Source organism: Mustela nivalis (assembly GCF_964662115.1).
Source record: "Mustela nivalis genome assembly, chromosome: 12".
NCBI classification, from domain to species: domain Eukaryota; kingdom Metazoa; phylum Chordata; class Mammalia; order Carnivora; family Mustelidae; genus Mustela; species Mustela nivalis.
The window spans coordinates 31,699,269-31,718,366 of NC_139031.1; the positions used below are offsets into that span (position 1 = coordinate 31,699,269).

General features: G+C 39.0%; 1 protein-coding gene across 13 annotated transcripts in view; it reads right to left on the reverse strand.

The window, feature by feature from the left end:
* Positions 1-19,098, reverse strand: part of ST7 (suppression of tumorigenicity 7) — a 237,698-nt gene that overhangs the window by 73,362 nt on the left and 145,238 nt on the right. For 8 of the 13 annotated variants that reach the window (XM_082692455.1, XM_082692452.1, XM_082692451.1 and 5 more), the window contains exons 7-8: positions 15,839-15,993; positions 13,578-13,675 (exon numbers count right to left, since the gene is read on the reverse strand). In XM_082692455.1, coding sequence (XP_082548581.1) covers positions 13,578-13,675; positions 15,839-15,993 — 253 coding nt within the window. Of the gene's footprint in view, positions 1-13,577; positions 13,676-15,838; positions 15,994-17,906; positions 17,976-19,098 lie in introns of all 13 variants that reach the window. The other 5 variants (XM_082692453.1, XM_082692448.1, XM_082692458.1 and 2 more) reach the window with 1 other exon arrangement.

Below are 19,098 nucleotides of genomic sequence, written 5' to 3' on the forward strand. Positions count from 1 at the left end.
CCCACCTAGAGCCCACGGCTTACCATCTTACCACTTCCTTGACAATCCCTCAAGTTTCCGACTTCCTTATCTGTCCATTTCACTCACCCAACAACATCTGACCTTGGGGCAAACCAGATGTCTACCACTTCTGCCCTTGTGTTTTTCAGGCTGAAAAACACAACTGTAACGTTAGAAAGAACTAAAATACAATGACTTCCAACTTCTGCAGGGCTAAAATTGCCTAGTAAACCTAGTAAATTTCCCTGGTGACTTCTCTCCGCCATTCCACAACTCCCTACACACTCCTCCCAGGTAACTCTCAGCAGGACACCCTGTCATGTAATTAAATAAAAAAAAACCAGTCAACAGGAAGAAACCCCTTCCACTCTTCAGCCTTACCTCTCTACTACAATCCCCATCTGCATCCAGATCTGTGAATCCCTGCCAGCCATGAATGGAACCCCTCCTTTAGAACCTTCCTTCCCTCCTGCCCTCTGGCATTCAACACTCTACACTCCTCACGACTTCATTCTATCAATGATGCCCTCTCTTTTGTATATATGTTCAACTTCTCCCTTTCTTCTTAGTCTTTTTCTGTCAACATCTGAACATGCTCAGGCCTTCTACTGCTTACATGTTCCTTTCTAGTTATAATCACCACTTTCTTTTCCTTTTATATATAAGCCTATTGAAAAAGTCATCTCCAGCAGACACATTATGTCATAATCAGGAGACAGTCCAATGCAATCTATTTTCTAGCCTTTACATCCCACTGATCTTGGTTTAGCCAACTACCTCTTTAGAGTAAAATTTAACAAGTATTTTCTCCATGATAAATATTCACTGAATATGTTATGTGTGACAAGGACTATGCTAAGAATTGTTCTGATCTCATATTCATTTTCCTTTCTTCATGGTTTTCGTAATAGAATATTCTCCTAGATTTTCTATCTACTTCACAGGTCCCTTCTTTTTTTTTTTTTTTTTTTAAGATTTTATTTATTTATTTGATAGAGAGATCACAAGGAGGCAGAGAGGCAGGCGGGAGAGAGAGAGAGAGAGAGAGGGAAGCAGGCTCCCTGCTGAGCAGAGAGCCCAATGCGGGACTCGATCTCAGGATCCTGAGATCATGACCTGAGCGGAAGGCAGCGGGTTAAGTCTCCTTTTGTCAACCTATTCTGCACTTCCCTCCAATCCTTTGTTTGTCTTTTCCTTTAAGTTTTATTCACTCCTCCCTAGATGACCTCATCTTCATTTGAGATTTTAATCACCTTCCATGCCGATCATTCCCAGAACTTCCTCCAACCCAGGTCTCTCTCCTCAGCTCAAGGTTTATATATCTCACTACCTATTTCGATGATCTGCAGGTACTGCAAAAGTAGCAGTACACCTGTCTTCCTCCTGTCTTCCCCACCTTCCCCAAACCAGTACTTATACTACAGTCTCAATCCCCATTATGGTAACCATTGCCTCTCCAGTTTCCCAAGCTAGAAATTCCAAAGTCATTCATGACTTTTCCTGCATGTTCTCTCCCTCACATTACAACCAATACCCTGAAGGTAAAAACAAAAACAGAAGAAACTTATCCAATAAATCTCCAAATTCTTTCAACTCTACCTCTTAAATCTCTCAAACTGGACCTACAATCCACTGAGGTGGACCCATTAAATTAAAACCAGAGAGCATTTGGATGTGACTGTTTCTATTACTAAGGAAAAGAAGGCAAGGTTGAAAAAAGAAATTACACCAGACAAGAGTAACATTTCTTTGTTTTGAAAGGGACATATGCTCAGATGCAACAGCATAAAATGAACACTTAGTCTTTAGAGAAAGCTCTAAATAAATGTCCCTTTTTGAAATCAGGGATGTATGAGAACACCAGACAGAGTTATTTATCAACACATCAACTCTAAGACTACACAAGAAGCCTTTCTGCATCCAAATCACTGTAGTAAAAGAACTCAGGCAAAGTACTTACAAACTGAGATGAAAATCTAAACAAATTATGTCTACCTCCTCTCCCTCCCATAAACCTATTGAAAGGATAGGAAAGTGGTACAAAAGGAAACAAAGGAAACAAATCTATTTTGGTCTCCAGTTGTGATGAAAATAAGAAAAGGGATAGGAGGAATGGCTTGCAGAGCCACTGAGTGAGAAATTTTTTTTTTAAAGATTTTATTTGTTTATTTGACAGACAGAGATCGCAAGTAGACAGAGAGGCAAGCGCAGAGAGAGAGAGAGAGAGCGAGGGAAGCAGGCTCCCTGCTGAGCAGAGAGCCTGATGCGGGACTCGATCTCAGGGCCCTGAGATCATGACCTGAGCCGAAGGCAGCGGCCCAACCCACTGAGCCATCCAGGCACCCCCTGAGTGAGAAATTTTAACAAATTTCCCTAAGACAAGCTACAAGTGAGACTTGAGTAAACCACAGCAGAGAAAGCTGAGGAAGCTGCAGCTCTTCTTCAGAGAGGCTCCACATTTGGAGTTGGCAGAGACAGAGAGGAAGAGTGGGTTCTCAGGCAGTAACCACAAGTAACTGAACACCTCGCCATAGAACAGTTGGGCTGAGGAGCTCTTCTCACACCTACTGGAGAGATCAAGAGAAATGAAATCCTACCTAATCTATAATCAGACAAGCATTTGTTCAGGATGGAAAAGAGCTTTTAATGGGGTTGTGGATTCTCAGTCAAGTTCTCTTACTTTTGCATTTCGTGGGATGTGAGGTAGAAAGTACTCCTGTCTATTCCCAACCCAGGCATCTCTCCATCCATCTACTCATTCAACAAAACTAAATGAGAATCTATCATGTACCACGGAACAAAACAAAGTTCCAGCCCTTGTGGAGTTTACTTTCTGATGGAGGTAGGCAATGTAGACAATAAACGTAAACAATAAAGAAGGTAAACAAATAAAGGTAGGTAAACAAATAAAGAAGATTTCAGAAGTGGAAGGTCAATAAAAAAATAAGTGATATGATTGAGAATGATAGTGTGTGTGAGTATCTGTGTGTGTGTGTGTGTGTGTGTGTGTTAGAGAGAGAGAGAGAGAGAGAGACCGGCAGGGAGGGGGCAATATGCACAGTGGTCCTACAGCTGGGTATCACTGAAAGCTCTTCTAAGGTGATATTCTAGATGAACTTAAAGGATAAGCAGGACCCAGTTCAGTGAGAATCTGGAGCAGTGTATTCCAGGCAAAGAGAAGTGTCTGTACAAAGTCCCTAAGGAAGAAACAAGCAAACTCAGTGTACTCAAGAAGAACCCAATGTGGCCAAAGCCTAGTGAGTAAGGGAAGAAGATAGCATAAGCTGGAACTGGAAGAGTAAGCAGGGAGCAGATTATATAGGACCTTACAGGCCTTGTAAAGGGTTTGCATTTCATTCTAAATGCAACAGTAAATCACTACAGGCTTTTAAGGAAAGTGACAAGTTCTGATCTGAGTTTTAAAATATGTCTCACACTACTTTCTGAGAAAGGACTTTACAAGGGCAACAGCAGAAGCCTGGAGACCAACTGTGTAGTTCAGATGAAAGATAACAGTGACCTGAATGAGGATCAAAGCACTCATGGCACTTGTACAAATGTGTACACATTTTGGCAGAAAAGCCTACAAGACCTGTGCATATTAACTAAATGTGAAAGATAAAACAAAGAGTAAAGACTAGGGCATTTGGGATTTTTTTTTTTTACTCATCCAAGCCATAAAAATTTTACTAATGGGAGAGTATTAGCAAGGTGCCCTACTAGAGACTAAGCTTATATTTAAAGGGCTCAATGAGACTCAGTCTCAGAAAGTACCAATGTGCACCAGTAGACTCTTAAGTCACAAAGGTAGTGCCCCCTGGCCCATGGAGAGGGAGAAGCCTTCACAGTATATGCTCTTAGTAAGGAGGACAACAACTGTCCAGGAAGGAAATATATTTAATACTTTTGCATGGATTATTAAAAAGGGAAACCCAAAAGATCCAGTTCATTGGTCTCTCTGGTCATCACATGCATTGCTGGCTTTGCTCCCTCTATGGTTTCTGTTCCTTTTGGGCCAGGTCAGCCAGTATGTCTGTTTCTAGTGATCATCTCTCTGTTCACCCTAGAAATCAACAGTTTCACTGGCTCCTAGTCAGAGAGGCAGCTCAACCAAACCAACACTCAGGTATCAGTCCTTCCTATACATTTCACAGAAGAAAGAGATGTATATAAAATTCCCTGGTTGCTGTGTCAATCTAGAGAGGGGACAATGATAGGCTAAGATAAGTGTATCATCAGGCAGAAGATAACAGATATTGGTAAGCTTAATAATTGATCAAGAAATATAAAGTATAGATCTTAGTAAGTAGAGACCACAAAAAGACTGAAGTAAAAATTTTAAATGTTTAAACAGCAGATCCATTCAGTTTAAGAGAAGAAAGGAAGAGGGATAGTATGATAGATACAAAACATGAAAAACAGCAAAAATGACTCTAAACAAAATAATAATGACAATAAACACAAATGGGAAAAACACACCAATCAAAGGTACAAAACTCTACAATTAATAAAGACAGTATTTGGCAAAAAGTTTACAGATCCAAATGGTCCATCAAAAGGTCATAGATAACTTGATTATAAAATTTGGAAATGGGGCACCTGGGGGCACAGTTGATAAAGTGTCTGAGCCCGGATCCTTGGATCGAGCCCCACATTGGGCTCCCTGCTCAATGCGGAGTCTGCTTCTCCCTCTCCCTCTGCACTCCCTCTGCTTGTGCTCTCTTGATTAAGAGTATAATGTAGAATCTGATGCAGTAGTTAGAAACTATAAACTATATACTAATAGTACATAGGTACATAGAGCAGAAATGAATAGACTTGAAAAATAGTATTCAGTGAAAATGGTAAGAAACAGTCATCTAGATCTCTGCCTGTCAAATAAATAAATAAAATCTTAAAAAAAAAAAAACCAGTCATCTACAGACATGTAAATTAAACATATACAAGCCACTGCGTTATAGATTTTATAAGATTTTTAAGGTCATGGTTTCTCTGCAATTAATTAAGTTTTATCTTGGTAAAATAATGGGAATTCCTCATCAACTATATTTTCGAAGAGATTCCATCAAACCCAGATCTCCCATTACTTTGCCTTTTTAATGGTTTCCACACCTCAACAAAGCAAAACTTTACTATGGTCCACAAAAAGATCAAGACATGATTATTCAAGATAAAAGTGAGTATGTGTTCTCTCAAATATAATGTGTTCAAAACTAACCTTCCTAAGCTTCCTCCCCACTCCCTCAAAAACTGTTCTATCTGCGGACTTCCACATCTTAATAAAAACTCTTCTCCTTCCAAGACACAATCCTTAGGACCATCCTTGACTTTTTCTCACAGTGTATATTAATTGATTGGCAAATACTGTTGGCCCCACATTCAAAATATATCTAAAATATATATACAAAATATATCAAAATATATACATAATCTGACCACTTCTCACCACCTGCTCTGCTACTGCTCTGGCCCAAGTTATCATTGTCTCTCACCAAGATTAATAAAGAACTGTTTTTTTTTTTTAATATTTTATTTATTTATTTGACAGAGATCACAAGTAGGCAGAGCAACAGGCAGAGAGAGGGAGAAGCAGACTCTCTGCTGAGCAGAGAGCCCGATGTGGGGCTTGATCCCAGGACCCTGGGATCATGACCTGAGCTGAAGGCAGAGGCTTTAACCCACTGAGCCAACCAGGTGCCCCTCACCAAGATTAATAGAACAGCCTTCCAATTGACCTCCCTGCTTCTCCCTTGCCACACAGCAACCTGTAAAAACTAAAAATGGCCTTGTCATGCCTCTGCTCAAAATTTTGCAAAGCTCCCCATTTCAGCAGAGTAAAAGCTGACTACAGTCCACAAACCCTACATGACCTGAAATCCACCCCGTTTCCCAGGGACTACTCTGTTCTATCTACCCAGGACTCTTGTGCATACTTCTGCCTCACAGCCTTTGAGCACACATCACATGACTAAATTAAGCACCTCCTTCAATCTTTGGTAAAATGTCATCTTTTTAAATGGATGATCATCTGTGTAAAATGACACATATCAGATCATCCTATTAAACCTGTGACTCCTCAGGCTCTGCCCACTAGCTTTCCTAACTTTCCTTATCCTGCTCTACTTTGTTTTCCACCAGCATTTATCAATTTTTAATATATTACAAAAATATATGCTTACCGTGTTTATTGTGGTTTTTTTTTTGTCTCTTCTTCCTGCTAGAATGTAAACTGCATAAGGTCAGGGTCTTTGTTTTTTCACTGATACCTGACATGAAATGGAGGTACAATACATTTTCACTGAATGAATGAAAGGATAAATGGTTTGGTACAGTCTGGGTATAGCAAAACTAAAAGCAAGGCTGTAGGGTCAAGAGAGAGAGAGAAGATGTGGAACCAGAGAAACAGCGGGCATGAATGGAGCCACTGAACAGAACCGGGACAGAGTCCTAGGAAGGCAAAATGTAGCAGAGCAGGAATCCAAGAGAACTCTATTAGAGACATAGTTGTAAAGTAGAAGCAGATCAATTGCCTGGGAGACGAGGTCAAGAAGAGGAATTTGGAGGAGGCAACAAAATCAGTCTCCCAGATGACAGGCACTGACAGGTCTAGAACTGCTCATGGGCCAGCCATACATAATGAAGGCTTTCCTCAGCAATAACTACTATTCACCACACCGAAAATGTGGGCCCAGCATTTGAAAAATCCTGATAATGACAGTTAACGTATCAGTCATGTATTTATTACGTCCCAAGTAAGACTTTTGTGTAAATGGTAATAGCTAATAATAAATTAAAAAACACTATTTCTAGACAAAATTCTCATTTGCATCAGGGACTACTTACCACCTGCTGTTTCTATAGTGAATACAGAGTCCAATGCTGATAGAACAATAGTTCGTCCTTACTGATGCAAGTAGGTAAATCAATAATTAACAAATCCATTTTTTGCTCTAATTAACTAAACACTTTTCCTTTCTGTGTAAATCACTAATTGCCAATAATTTACTAAATAAGTCAACTCAAACAACATTTCAAGCAAATCCAGAAAAACAAATCATGATAAAAAGCAAGAGTTCATAAAAAGTCTAATTTGGAAGATCAGTGCGATATTACTGACCGCATTTGCTTCCAAGATGCATTTTTTCTTTATTTGTAAGTATAGCAAAGATGGAACCTAGAAACACATGAATAATCAACACAGGAATACTTACTAGGAATGAACATATTTCACTGTATACTTTGTCTTTAGTTCAATGATCCACCTGGTTATCTTAAGAGCTTGAAAGCAACTGTGCTCAACTGATACTTGGTTACCTGAGGTATTAAAATACTACTCTCCCCATGAACCGTCCCCACATGATGTTACTTTACATCTTTCAACAATCAACTGAACATCTCCTAAGTTTATTCATCAGTCAAGTTATCCATCATTAATTCATGACAATTTTAAGAAAAAAAAAAGAGGAATACTGATAAGATGGAAATAATGTGTCTTACAGAATAGAAAGAATAAAAGGGAGCAAAATTAGAAATTAAGAATGAGGAAAATGATAAAAAGGGAATAGAAATTAACTCCCAAATTATTCGTTTAAAGTTTTCCTCCTAGAAATTTTTTTTTTAACCAAAGCAATAAAAACAGAATTTCTTTTGCAGAATATTCCCTAAGTTGAAATTTTAAAACATCTCAGGAATAGCATGCTAGTTCTCTTTTACAAATCATTGATTTCATGAAGGTTTTTCTTCATGAACATAAGTAGACAAAAATGCAAATCAACAGTCCTTAGTGCTCCAAAAGCTTTGATTAGTCCCAGAGGTATATATTTTCTAAAGTATGCTTTCAACAGAAGTGCTACTCTTCACAAATCATCTAAAGGGCATCCTCTTACTATGAATGCTGTTAAATTAATCCTCAAAGGTCAAATGCTCACACCATAGGATACCTCTAATGACCTAAAGGGATATATAATGAACATTTACAATAATTTTCTAAATGGAACTCATTTTAATTTAAAAATGAATGTTACCACTTCCCTTGGGAATGTATACACATGGTAATAAAAAAGTCACGGGTTTGTTTCAAGCTTGAATTTTTTTTTTTTTAAGATTTTATTTATTTATTTGACAGAGAGAGATCACAAGTAGGCAGAGAGGCAGGCAGAGAGAGAGGAAGGGAAGCAGGCCCCCTGCTGAGCAGAAAGCCCGATGTGGGACTCGATCCCAGGACCCTGAGATCATGACCCAAGCCATAGGCAGCGGCTCAACCCACTGAGCCACCCAGGCGCCTTCAAGCTCGAATTTTAAGTGGGTGTATTTTTTTGATATCCACAGTTTCCCCACGTCATTTTTAGGGAGAATGAAAGTATGTACAGAATATCTACATTTTGTTTTTACATATGACCTGCATTGTGGATTGAACTATGTCTTCCAAAAAGAAATTTTGAAGTCCTAATCTCTGGTTTCTATGAATATGACTTTATTTGGAAATGGGGTCTTTGTGGATGTATCAAATTAGGATGAGATCATAACCAATTTTAAATCCAACATGACTGGTGTCCTTATGAGAAAACGGAAATATGACCACAAAGACACAGATAAACAAAGAGAAGGAATGCCCATAAGGCATAGATTGGAGTGATATTCCTACAAGTCAAGGAATGCCAAGGATGGCCAGCAAGAAAGGACAATTTCCTAGAACCTTCAGAGGATATATGGCCCTGCCCACACCTCAATTTCAGACTTCTGATCTTCACGATTGTGAGAGAATACATTTCTCTTGTTCAAGCTACCTAGTTGGTAGTACTTGCTTATGGACAGTGACATTTTAAGAGAACTAAAAGAGCATGGTCTCTTTAAATCAAGTAAATAAAATATTTCAGGAAGGTTGTGATGATCTATGTCAAATGAGAAGCTAGGATATTGAAAGGGGGCAGTGTTGGAGACGGGAAGAGTGAAAGAAGAATGAGGGAGAATGACATAGAGGTCTGTAGGAAATTACAAAAGAGAGGGGGAACAGGTGAAAAAGTCTGAGAGCCTATGGTTAATTCTCAAAGGAACTGTAGATTCTAGGGGAAAGTGGCAAATAGTGCTTGGGAAGTATGCACAAGGAACAAGGCCAACCACTACCCCACATCAGGCCTTCACATTCTCCTCTTTCTCTCATCGCTCCAACCACAACCCTACCAAAATCTTCAAGTTGATTTACTCCACATGCCCCAGGGCATCTCTTTAGGGAATCTCATCCAAGACAAACAGCCTCCCAAACTGGTCCCAGGTAGTGATCGGTTCTAGGGATGCTTTAGAACACAGTGTTCACAGTAGTAGAAGAGCAGACTAGCAACAAATAAGACTGAATAAAAACTGAATGCCCCAAAACAGATCCACTCGCCAAGTCAGTGGTTTTTAATGGGGAATGACCCTCCCTCACCACCAACAGGGGTTACCTAGAGATATTTTTAGTTGTCACATTGGAGAGCAACATGGGGGCAGGTTGCTACTGGTATCTAGTGGGTAGAGCCCAGGGATGCTGCTAAATACCCTACAAAGCAAAGGAAACCCACAACAAAGACTTACATAGCCTAAAATGTCAATAAAATGGAGACAGAGAAGCCCTAGCAATACCAAATGATCTGGGGCAAGAGGAGATCTTAGGTTCTTTCACATGGGCAATCAATCCCATCCAAACCAGTTTCTCTACACCAGTTCTGACAGGGTATGGCTAAAGGGCCAGACCAAACAGTAAGCCTTGTGAATTCCATTCCAAATCTACTCAAATAGGGCCCGGAAAACTAGGGGGAAAAAACAACAACAACAACAACAAAAAGTTGAGGTTAGCAAAATATTAAAAGTTAAAAAGAAAAAATTGTGTCCTATATCAAATGTTAAAGAGGCAAGATTAAAATAAGAACAGGCAAAAAGACTTTTCTTTCAACTTAAGAAAGCAGAAAATGCAACTCTTCATTTTGAATAAATAGTACCATATAGTAAAATTCAAAAGCCAGCATGCTCTCTTAGTTCTACCCACTACCAAAACATTCTTCCAATCAAGTGCTCCATATTCTTGACTGCAAAAGGAAGCTAATTAAAGGGAGGGTTTTCGTAAAACATCTTGGGAATTCAAAATAATTAATGTGTTTTTTTTTATATTAATGTGTTGCTTTTCAAAATTAGAAGCCATGAATCTTGACATTAAGGAGCTTATGTGTTCTTACCTCATCAATATTTACTTACAGTATCAATATTTTATTAGATCAATAATCATCTACAATTGGCCTTCCCAGAATTCCCATTCATTCTCTTTCAGGCTATCTCACCAATTAACATCTTTCCCTTCCTTAAGGGTTTTCCAGAGAACTGTCTTGAAGAGTCTACTTTCTACATGGAAGGCATTCTGACTCGACCATTTCTAGTTCCACCTTAAAATCTGCCCTAGGGAAGTTTCAACCAATGCATATGGAGTAGGATTGCTGTGTCTTAATGAGAAATTAAGATCCTTCTGCCTCAGTGCTTTATCGGCAGGCAGCAGTGAGCTGTTTTATCAGAGGACCTCTGCAACAAGTTGGTTTATGTGCCTGTTATTATAGGAGTAAACCCCCCACTGAAGTTCCCATGTATGTATGGTCCCTGACCTGAAAGAAGTCAGGCCTGACCATCAACTGTCTCCCACAAGCTGAGACCATAGGGGTCCCTCAAGCTCTGCTCCTTCCATTCGGATGCCAGGAGTTTGTAAAGAAAAGAGCATTATTAATATTTCTCTTCAAAACACATCTCCACAATGTCCAACAGTGTCCTTCCCAAGACTGTTACAAGAGTAGGGCCCATATCTATAAACTCAGTCAAAAGACAGCATGTACTGGTATTTCAATTTTTTAAAGGAAGTAACCCAAAACCCACAAATATAAATACAGATACACACACATATAAATCTGTGTATGTGTATATATATACATACACACACATATGTAGAAAGAAAGAGAGATTGCTTCACTCACTGATTGATTCATTTAAGGGAAAAAAAAATCAGAAATATCCCAAAATGTCCATCAGGGGAATGATCAAGCAAATTATATCATAGTTACATAATGGAGAAAAAATAGGGGAAAAATGTAAGTATGTCTACCATATGCCAGCTGTATTCATATTATTATTATTTTTTAAAGATTTTCTTTCTTTATTTGACAGACAGAATTCACAAGTAGGCAGAGAGGCAGGAGGAGGGGGGTGGGGAAGCAGGCTCCCCGCTGAGCAGAGAGCCTGATGCGGGGCTCGATTCCAGGACCCTGAGATCATGACCTGAGCCAAAGACAGAGCCTTAACCCATTAAGCCACTCAGGCACCCCTGTGTTCATATTACTTTATTTCATTCTGCCCACTGCTCCATCAATTACACTTTGAGGTAAGAATCACTAACCGCAATTTACAGAAGACAAATGAAAAGCCCATAAAAGAAGAAAGTTGCCCTAGGTCACAGGGCTAGTAAAGAGCAAAGCTGAGATTTACATCTAGGTTTTCTTACTCTCCGCCCAGCATTTATTCAACTGCATCCCAGATTTTCACTCAAGACCTGTATTTGGACTAATTCGATAAATGGAATTGTAAATATAAAATAGTGTTAAATAAAAGTCAAACCATAGCATAGCTTTATTGGTTTTAATCATATGAAACTGTATAAACATATATTAAAACTGATGATCATCAGAATGAGACTGACAGAAAAAACTGGAATTGAAATCATCCCAGTTTGTTTCTCCTATGAAGTTTCTTAAGCACATGATAAAGTCAGTCACCAAAATCCCTTCCTCTACACATGCCTGTCCCAGGCCAACGAAGGTTAAGAAGAGGCAATAAATTTAAAACACCTTGTTAAAGGCTGAATGTGGCTGGGCCAGTTTAAGATAAATACCCCATCCGTCATAAAATTCCCAGCTCTTTTAGAACAAAGGGACTGACTGGTAGAGTTTCTTCACTAGATCAAAAGATGGAATTTCTGCAACTTAAGAAGTCTGAGAGCAAGTCCATGTCTCTATAGAACTCTCCTTTTATAAAAATTAGCACTTACACTGTATAACAAATATTCTTTAAATTATTCCCTCAACCAAAAAAATTTAATCCTGGGATATCCCCTTTGTAGTGGCTTTGCCCACAGAGCATCTATCACCTTCAATCAAACAGAATTACCTTGGAATCTCCCTCCTCTTTTTCCTCTCCTCAGATCTGGGGGCTATCCTGCTGCTTAACGGAGACTGACCCAGGCACGGATCTCACTCGGACCTCCGCATTATCTGCAACTTGCAGAAATAACTAGGGGGTGGGGGCCTGGTGTGCAGCACCCTCCCACCCAAGCCAGAGTAACCGGGAATTTATATGAATAACTTTCCAAAGCTAAACTGACAAAAAGCTCACTAGGTTTACACAGTCCTGTTCACAAACCCAAATGCTGAGAACTGGGCAAGATACCACTTTTATCTTGTCCCTTGGTTCTTTCATTTTTATAAGGAGTGGTTACCTGGGTCTCCTAACTTCAGGAAGACAGTAGGGGCATGAAATGTTGGCAAAAGTCTTCTGAAATTGTTTTTTAAAAGTAAATGTTTATAAATACAATTCCCACTGGTGTCAGTTTCTTTATGAAAAAGTATTTCTTAGTTTAAAAAACATGGAAGTAAAAGTTCCTCTACCAGTTTCCCTTAAAACTACTGTTTTGATTATTGAATAATCTCCCTAGGTTCTCTTGCCTTTTAAAACTCAGCTATTGGGGCACCTGGGTGGCTCAGTGGGTTAAGCCGCTGCCTTCGGCTCAGGTCATGATCTCAGGGTCCTGGGATCGAGTCCCGCATCGGGCTCCCTGCTCAGCAGGGAGCTTGCTTCCCTCTCTCTCTCTCTCTGCCTGCCTCTCTGTCTACTGTGATCCATCTCTGTCAAATAAATAAATAAAATCTTTAAAAAAAATAAAAAATAAAAAAAATAAAATAAAACTCAGCTATTTCCTCTCTTCTTGTATTGACCACTACTAATAAAATATCCTGATTCAAGAATCTAGAAAAATGCTTGAAATTATTTCAATCAGATTAGATCATACTATTATTACATTTTAGAGTAGCAATTAGACCCATAGTTTATTCAAATGTTCCTAACACCAATACACACAAAAAAAGTCAGTCAGCTAAAATGCCTGACCTCACTCTTGGCTTCTGGCTACAGCTCCAGAGGTTTAATAATAAGGACACGTACTGAAATTTCCTTACTATGCCAGTCACTCTATGTACAGCTTTCCACGTATTATCTCATTGAATCTTCACAACAATCCTAAGCAGTAATAGCTTTTGTCTTAATATTGTTATTGTTAAAGTTCTTGTTATCTATTCCCATTTTATAGATGAGGAAGCAGGCAGACCAGTTGAGTTGCCCAAGATCACTCATCTAATACACTGGGAGCTCGAGCTGAATCCCAGACTGGCAGGCTCCAGCTCCCATGGGACCACTGCGCGCCATCACTGGCACGCTCTGCTGTGGCCATTTCATTGGCTCCTCCTTCTCTAAGTCAAGTACATTGCTACTGTTCCCAAACACAAACTTAAACTCACATCTCTCATCATTTTCACTGCTTCCCTGGTCCTCCCGAGTCTTCTGGCACACATTGCTAGCCTTCTTTTGATGTAGACCAAGACATTGGTATCTCGTCCTAAAGAAGGAAATATAAAATATCAAAATTTAAAAATACAAAAGCTTTCAGCTGAGCAGCAAGAAAAAAACAGAGGTCTATTTGCCATGCCCTTAAAGGAAAAACTCAGAGAGCACAGAGGGCTCCTTTGGCTTTTTTCTTACTTCCAGGAGCACTGACAGCTGTGCTAGTAGTAAAAATGCATGCGGTGTAGTAATTAAAAGTACTTAGGTTTCTAAAGGTCAAATCATGTGACTGATTACCTAATCCATGCTTTTGAGTTAGGATGTTGAATGTTTGATAAATAAAATCATCTGCCACAGAGTGCTGGAAAAATGAACATACCCATATTCAATGTGGTTTACAAGCAAGAATTCCATATTCTTCAAGTCTGCATGCTTTTGGTGGAGATGCAAAGAGGTGAATCTCAGGTTGCATCCTGATGAACTATTTTTTTTTCCTTCTTGACATTAAGTCTGGAGAAGCCTCATCTTGAACTTCTGCTTTATATTATTCTTTCCCTAACACTAGTGACATCATAATCATCTCCAGGTCCCCAAAGAAGTCTATTTTAGCAATATATATTTAGCAATATAACACATTCCAGATATGACAATAGAGTACGCAACAAAATGAAAACTACCCTAGTGTTAGAGAAAGCACTGACAAGCTAACTAGTTATCCTAATAGTCACTAAAATGGCTCTTAAAAAGTACATTAACAACTTCTCATCTTAATCCCTTATTTAATTATATGTCTTTTTGGATATGTTTTCAGACCAGTGAGAACATACATGCATTTAATCCTCAGTAAAATTACCATGCTTTAGAAAAATATGACACACCTGTTATAGATTAAGTACATGTATAATATGCAGCTATTAAAAGATGTTAAGACCAAAGTCCTAACATTTCAAGTTTTAAACAATGAGAACAAGATGTGTGTTGAAAATCTGCCAAGCACCTACAAATTATTTTAAAGATGTGATTATATTTTTTGGATAGATTTAGGCAACAGGTTGAAAGGATTTAATTTACAGAAGAAAAGAAATAAAGTAGATTTCTTAAGTTATATTATAAGGAATGTAATTTTATGTGTTAATTCTCATTAGTTCATAAAATAGACATTGCTATACAAATGCCTTCAAAATTCATTGTTATAATTTTTTTAAAAGCAAGATAGATATGAGAGACTTGATTAACACACATACTTACTGCAAAATGCAAATAAAACCTCATCCATTATCGTGTCATGTGGACATATGCATGTATATACACAAAAATCAAAGATCTTGCTGTACCTTAGTCATAAGGACTAATATACTCATTCTCTGCACCAAATTCAAGTTTAGCACTAAAATTTAATTTTATAATCTCAAAAATGAAGGAGATGCAATCCTACTCTCCAAGATGCAGGAGGGGAAAATGAGGTGAGAAATTCCACCATAAGGAAACAACCTGAAGTCTGAATGGACGATGAAAGGATTATCAAATTTCTACTTGAACAACCAAAAAACTGACAAGTCAGCAGCTCCAGAAATTCCAGAAACAATTTTGTTGTCTTGTTTTTATACCATTCCCCCAAAATATTACTGACCCTCTGTTTGGCGTACTAAAGTGAAAGCCCTCATTTTAAAGAGTTATCTTAAATAAAAGCAGCCATTATAAAAGAGACAAATAATTAGGAACCCATGGTTTTTTATCTCTGGAAGCCAATACCAATGAGCTAAGTACTGGGAATAACTGTGATATTCTTAATTGTCCTATTTCAACCCATGCTATAGAAGACATGTAAGAGAAAATCTTTGATTACATTAACATAAATTTAAGTCCAATTTCCCAAATAGGCCTGATGTTATGGGACAGAGAAGCAACTAATAAACAGAAATATGTAAGAATTCTGAGGAGGAAAAAAAGGTTGCCATTAAAGCTTATTACCATTTATTTCTAGAGTTAAGGATCTAAAAGACAAGGAAAGAGAATCTGTAAATGAAGGTGAACAGTCATGAAGCTGTAAGTTAATTATGTACTGTGCTCTTATGGGATGGAAAAAAATAATAGAAAGGCAAAAACTAGCATATATTCTCATATAGGAGAGTCATATTTTGAACTGGCCCAAATATTTGTTCTGATTAATCACGCTACAGTTCTGGCCCCCAACGTGCCAGCCTGGAGAAAAGCTTACTGTGTTGGGCTTCGTACTGGGATCCGTGATGCTGTAGCTGCTGAGAACGCCGATAACAGCCATCTCCAGCCTTCAGGGCCTGCTTGAACAGCTTTTCTGCTTCCGCAATGGTGGTTGCTTCCTCTTCAGCCAAGAGAATGTAAGCAGTCGCACACCTGTCCATTCAGATAATAGCCACCGTCATTTACAAATCCAAGGATACTGTCACAGCTGGAGGAGTGCATGCAGAAGGGCAAGGAGTTATGCCGAAACATGCAGAGTGGCCAACTGGTTCATGCACCCCTGGTTCATAGTTGTCGACACAAAATAATGACACAAAAGAAATGTCTCTATTTTAGCTTGAAAGGTAGGATGTGTAGTGTTAGGAGTGTGGGGCTCACAGATGGACTCTGCCCCTTATTAGTGTGTCACTTCGGGCAAGTTATTACTCTGCCTCCCTGATGGAGCACAACAGGGAACCGATTTGTTGACAGTGTTGTTGCGAAGGTTAAGTAAGGTGATGCATGTGAAGTGCTCAGTACAGTAGCCGGCAGGGGGTACGTAGTCCCATAGTTCATGTCAACCGGCGATGCAATGACGAGAGCTGTTGGGAAAGATCTCCTTCCAGCTCTCAAAGTTAGAGAACCTACAGACAAGTCTCCTTCTAGTCACTAACCACGGATTCTCTGGAGTCTAAGGATATCTTCAGAATGAGAAGTTCATTAAATCGGATCAATTACGCATTAAAAAAACAGCGCTTCAACATCACATTACAGTCAGCACTGATTTTCTGGGCCAGAGAAGAACAGTAGAAGAACCCACAGGTAGTGTTTTTTCTGAAGAGCTCCAAATCTGATTCAGCCTTGGCAGTTCAGTCTCATGCCTTTAACAGTGACAGCTACCACTACTTGTTGCTCCGTATGTAGGAAGCACTGTACCAGGCACTTAACATATATCGTCTCATTTAATCCTTTCAACAACCTCTAAGCTAGGAAGCCGGAAAGGAAAAGCAGTTAACTAACAAACAAGGGGAACTCTTGGAAGTTTCAACCTTCCCCATCATATGAGAACAACCCAACTGCCAAAGAAAGGGAATGTGATAGGAAACAGTGAGGCCGGAGCAGACCATACAGGTCCTGATCTGCACAGATCCCTCTGCTTTCCTTCTTCTCCACTGCCTCTCTTGTGGTCACTTCCCTACTTATCAGAACCTCCATCAGACCACAAGAGAGAATATAATAGAAAGTGAAACCAAGTGTTACTTTTACCATTCATAAACTGCAATGGCCCAGCTAGGAAAAGGAGGCTAAACTTACAGTCAATGGGAGGTTTGGGTAACAAGTTAATCTTAGCCTTGAGGAGGGGTCTTGTCAATTCTTTGGTCAATCCTTCTAATTTCATGCAGGACTGACCAATGGGGCTTTAAATAGAATGTGGTGCAATAGGGAGAAAAAATGCCCAGAAAAAATGCCGTAAAACCAATTACTATGGAGGGCAGCAGATACAGGACTTAGAAAGAACAATAATGATGCTAAAACTGCCCAGTAATTCACTGGAGAAAATAACTGGGACAGGCATCAGGAAGCACTATTTAAGGCTTCAGATGCTGACATATAGGTATGGATCAAGGGTAATGAAGTGAAAACTGAGATTATAACACGGAGTGGTGGATACAGTATCAGCGGATTTAGCTATAAGATTATAGTCAGTGGGCTGGGAATTCAAGACAGGTGAGGGGGCAAGTTGCTTGCTTTATTTATTTATATTTCAAATAGTATTCTTAGGAGGAGAGGCAGAGTAGCACTACTAGCCAAGAAAACATATATCTATGTGGGAAGTCATGAGTCTGGGGTAGAAACATGCTAAGAGCTTGTGAGTGAAGGAGAAAGAGCAATAGAAGTGCTAATGGTGGGGGAGTACAGAACGACGGCTCAGCTCGATGGAAGATAGAGATGATGCATCCTTGTCACAACACAATACACAGACAGAAGCAAGAAAGTATGGTGATGGGGGTGTCAACCATCCAGATATCTGCTAGAAGAAGTCTCATTTGGTTAGAAGTAGGGCACCCGACAGGTTCTTGACTTACTTTGGTAACAATTTTATCTCCCAGATGGTAGAGGAAGCAATTAGGGGAACTTCAACTCTGGACCTAATTCTGACCAAGAAGAAAAAAATAGTTGGTGAAATGAAAATTGATAGGAACATTCAGAGAGAGTTACTATGTATGTCATTTTGGAGTTCAGGGTAATCCAAGAGGGTAAGGTGGACTTCAAAAACTTCAAAGAAAAGAGGTATGATTCATGGCATGAAACTCTGAAGGAAAAAAAGTGTTTGAAGAGGGTTGAGCAGCTTCCAAATGTCCAACTATCACCATAGTCACAAATGAACCTCTCAGGAAGAAAAGAGGGGTGACAATTAAGTAACCAAAACAGCTGCGCAGAGATCTCTCACAAGGTCAGATTCTTAAAGGACATGTGAAAAAAGATGGAAAGAGGGCATGTCATGAAGGACTACAAGAGAGTGGAATGAGCTAATAAGAATAATGTCAGGAGAGCTAAAACTCCAAATTAGCTGAAGCCTGCAAAGCAAAATAAAGACACAACAAAATGCTAAAGACAACCATCTATTCCCATTTTAAAATTATGTTTAAGGCCCTATTACCACCCCCCATTTCTCTACAATGATCGCAAAAATAAATAAGCAAAAAAAGACAAACAACACAACAACCACATCAAAACAAGAAAAGTTTGTAGTTAGTAGCAGCAGATAATAAAGAGAAAGCAAAACTCTCTAACTACTATTGTTTTCCTGGCTTCTCTATCAAGGAGCATGACTGTCGGGCTGAAAAGGGGAGAAGAAATAAAATTCTACCATGGGTAAAAAGATGTAAGATAGCAAATAACTGATCTATTCTAAATGAATTACTGTACTGGGATGGGCAAATCCCAGGAAGCCAACAGACCCCCTAGGCAGGCAGGCCGTGGAAGTGCTCTCTGTGGATAGTTAAGGAATCACAAAGAATGGATAGGTGCTAGAAGATGAGATGACAAATACAGTAAAATTTTTCAAAAAGGGAAGGAGGCAGACTTCCCAAACTACAGAACAGTGATTTGGAAAGATATTCTAATAGATTATTAAAGGGATGGTCTCCAAGCATTTTTAAAAGAAAGTAGTGAACACTAGAAGCTAGCTTAAATTCACTAAGAATAAATAAATCAGGTTGTGCTAGCTTAATTTACTCTAAAGAATTTACTAAACAATAAAGATCCACAGATACA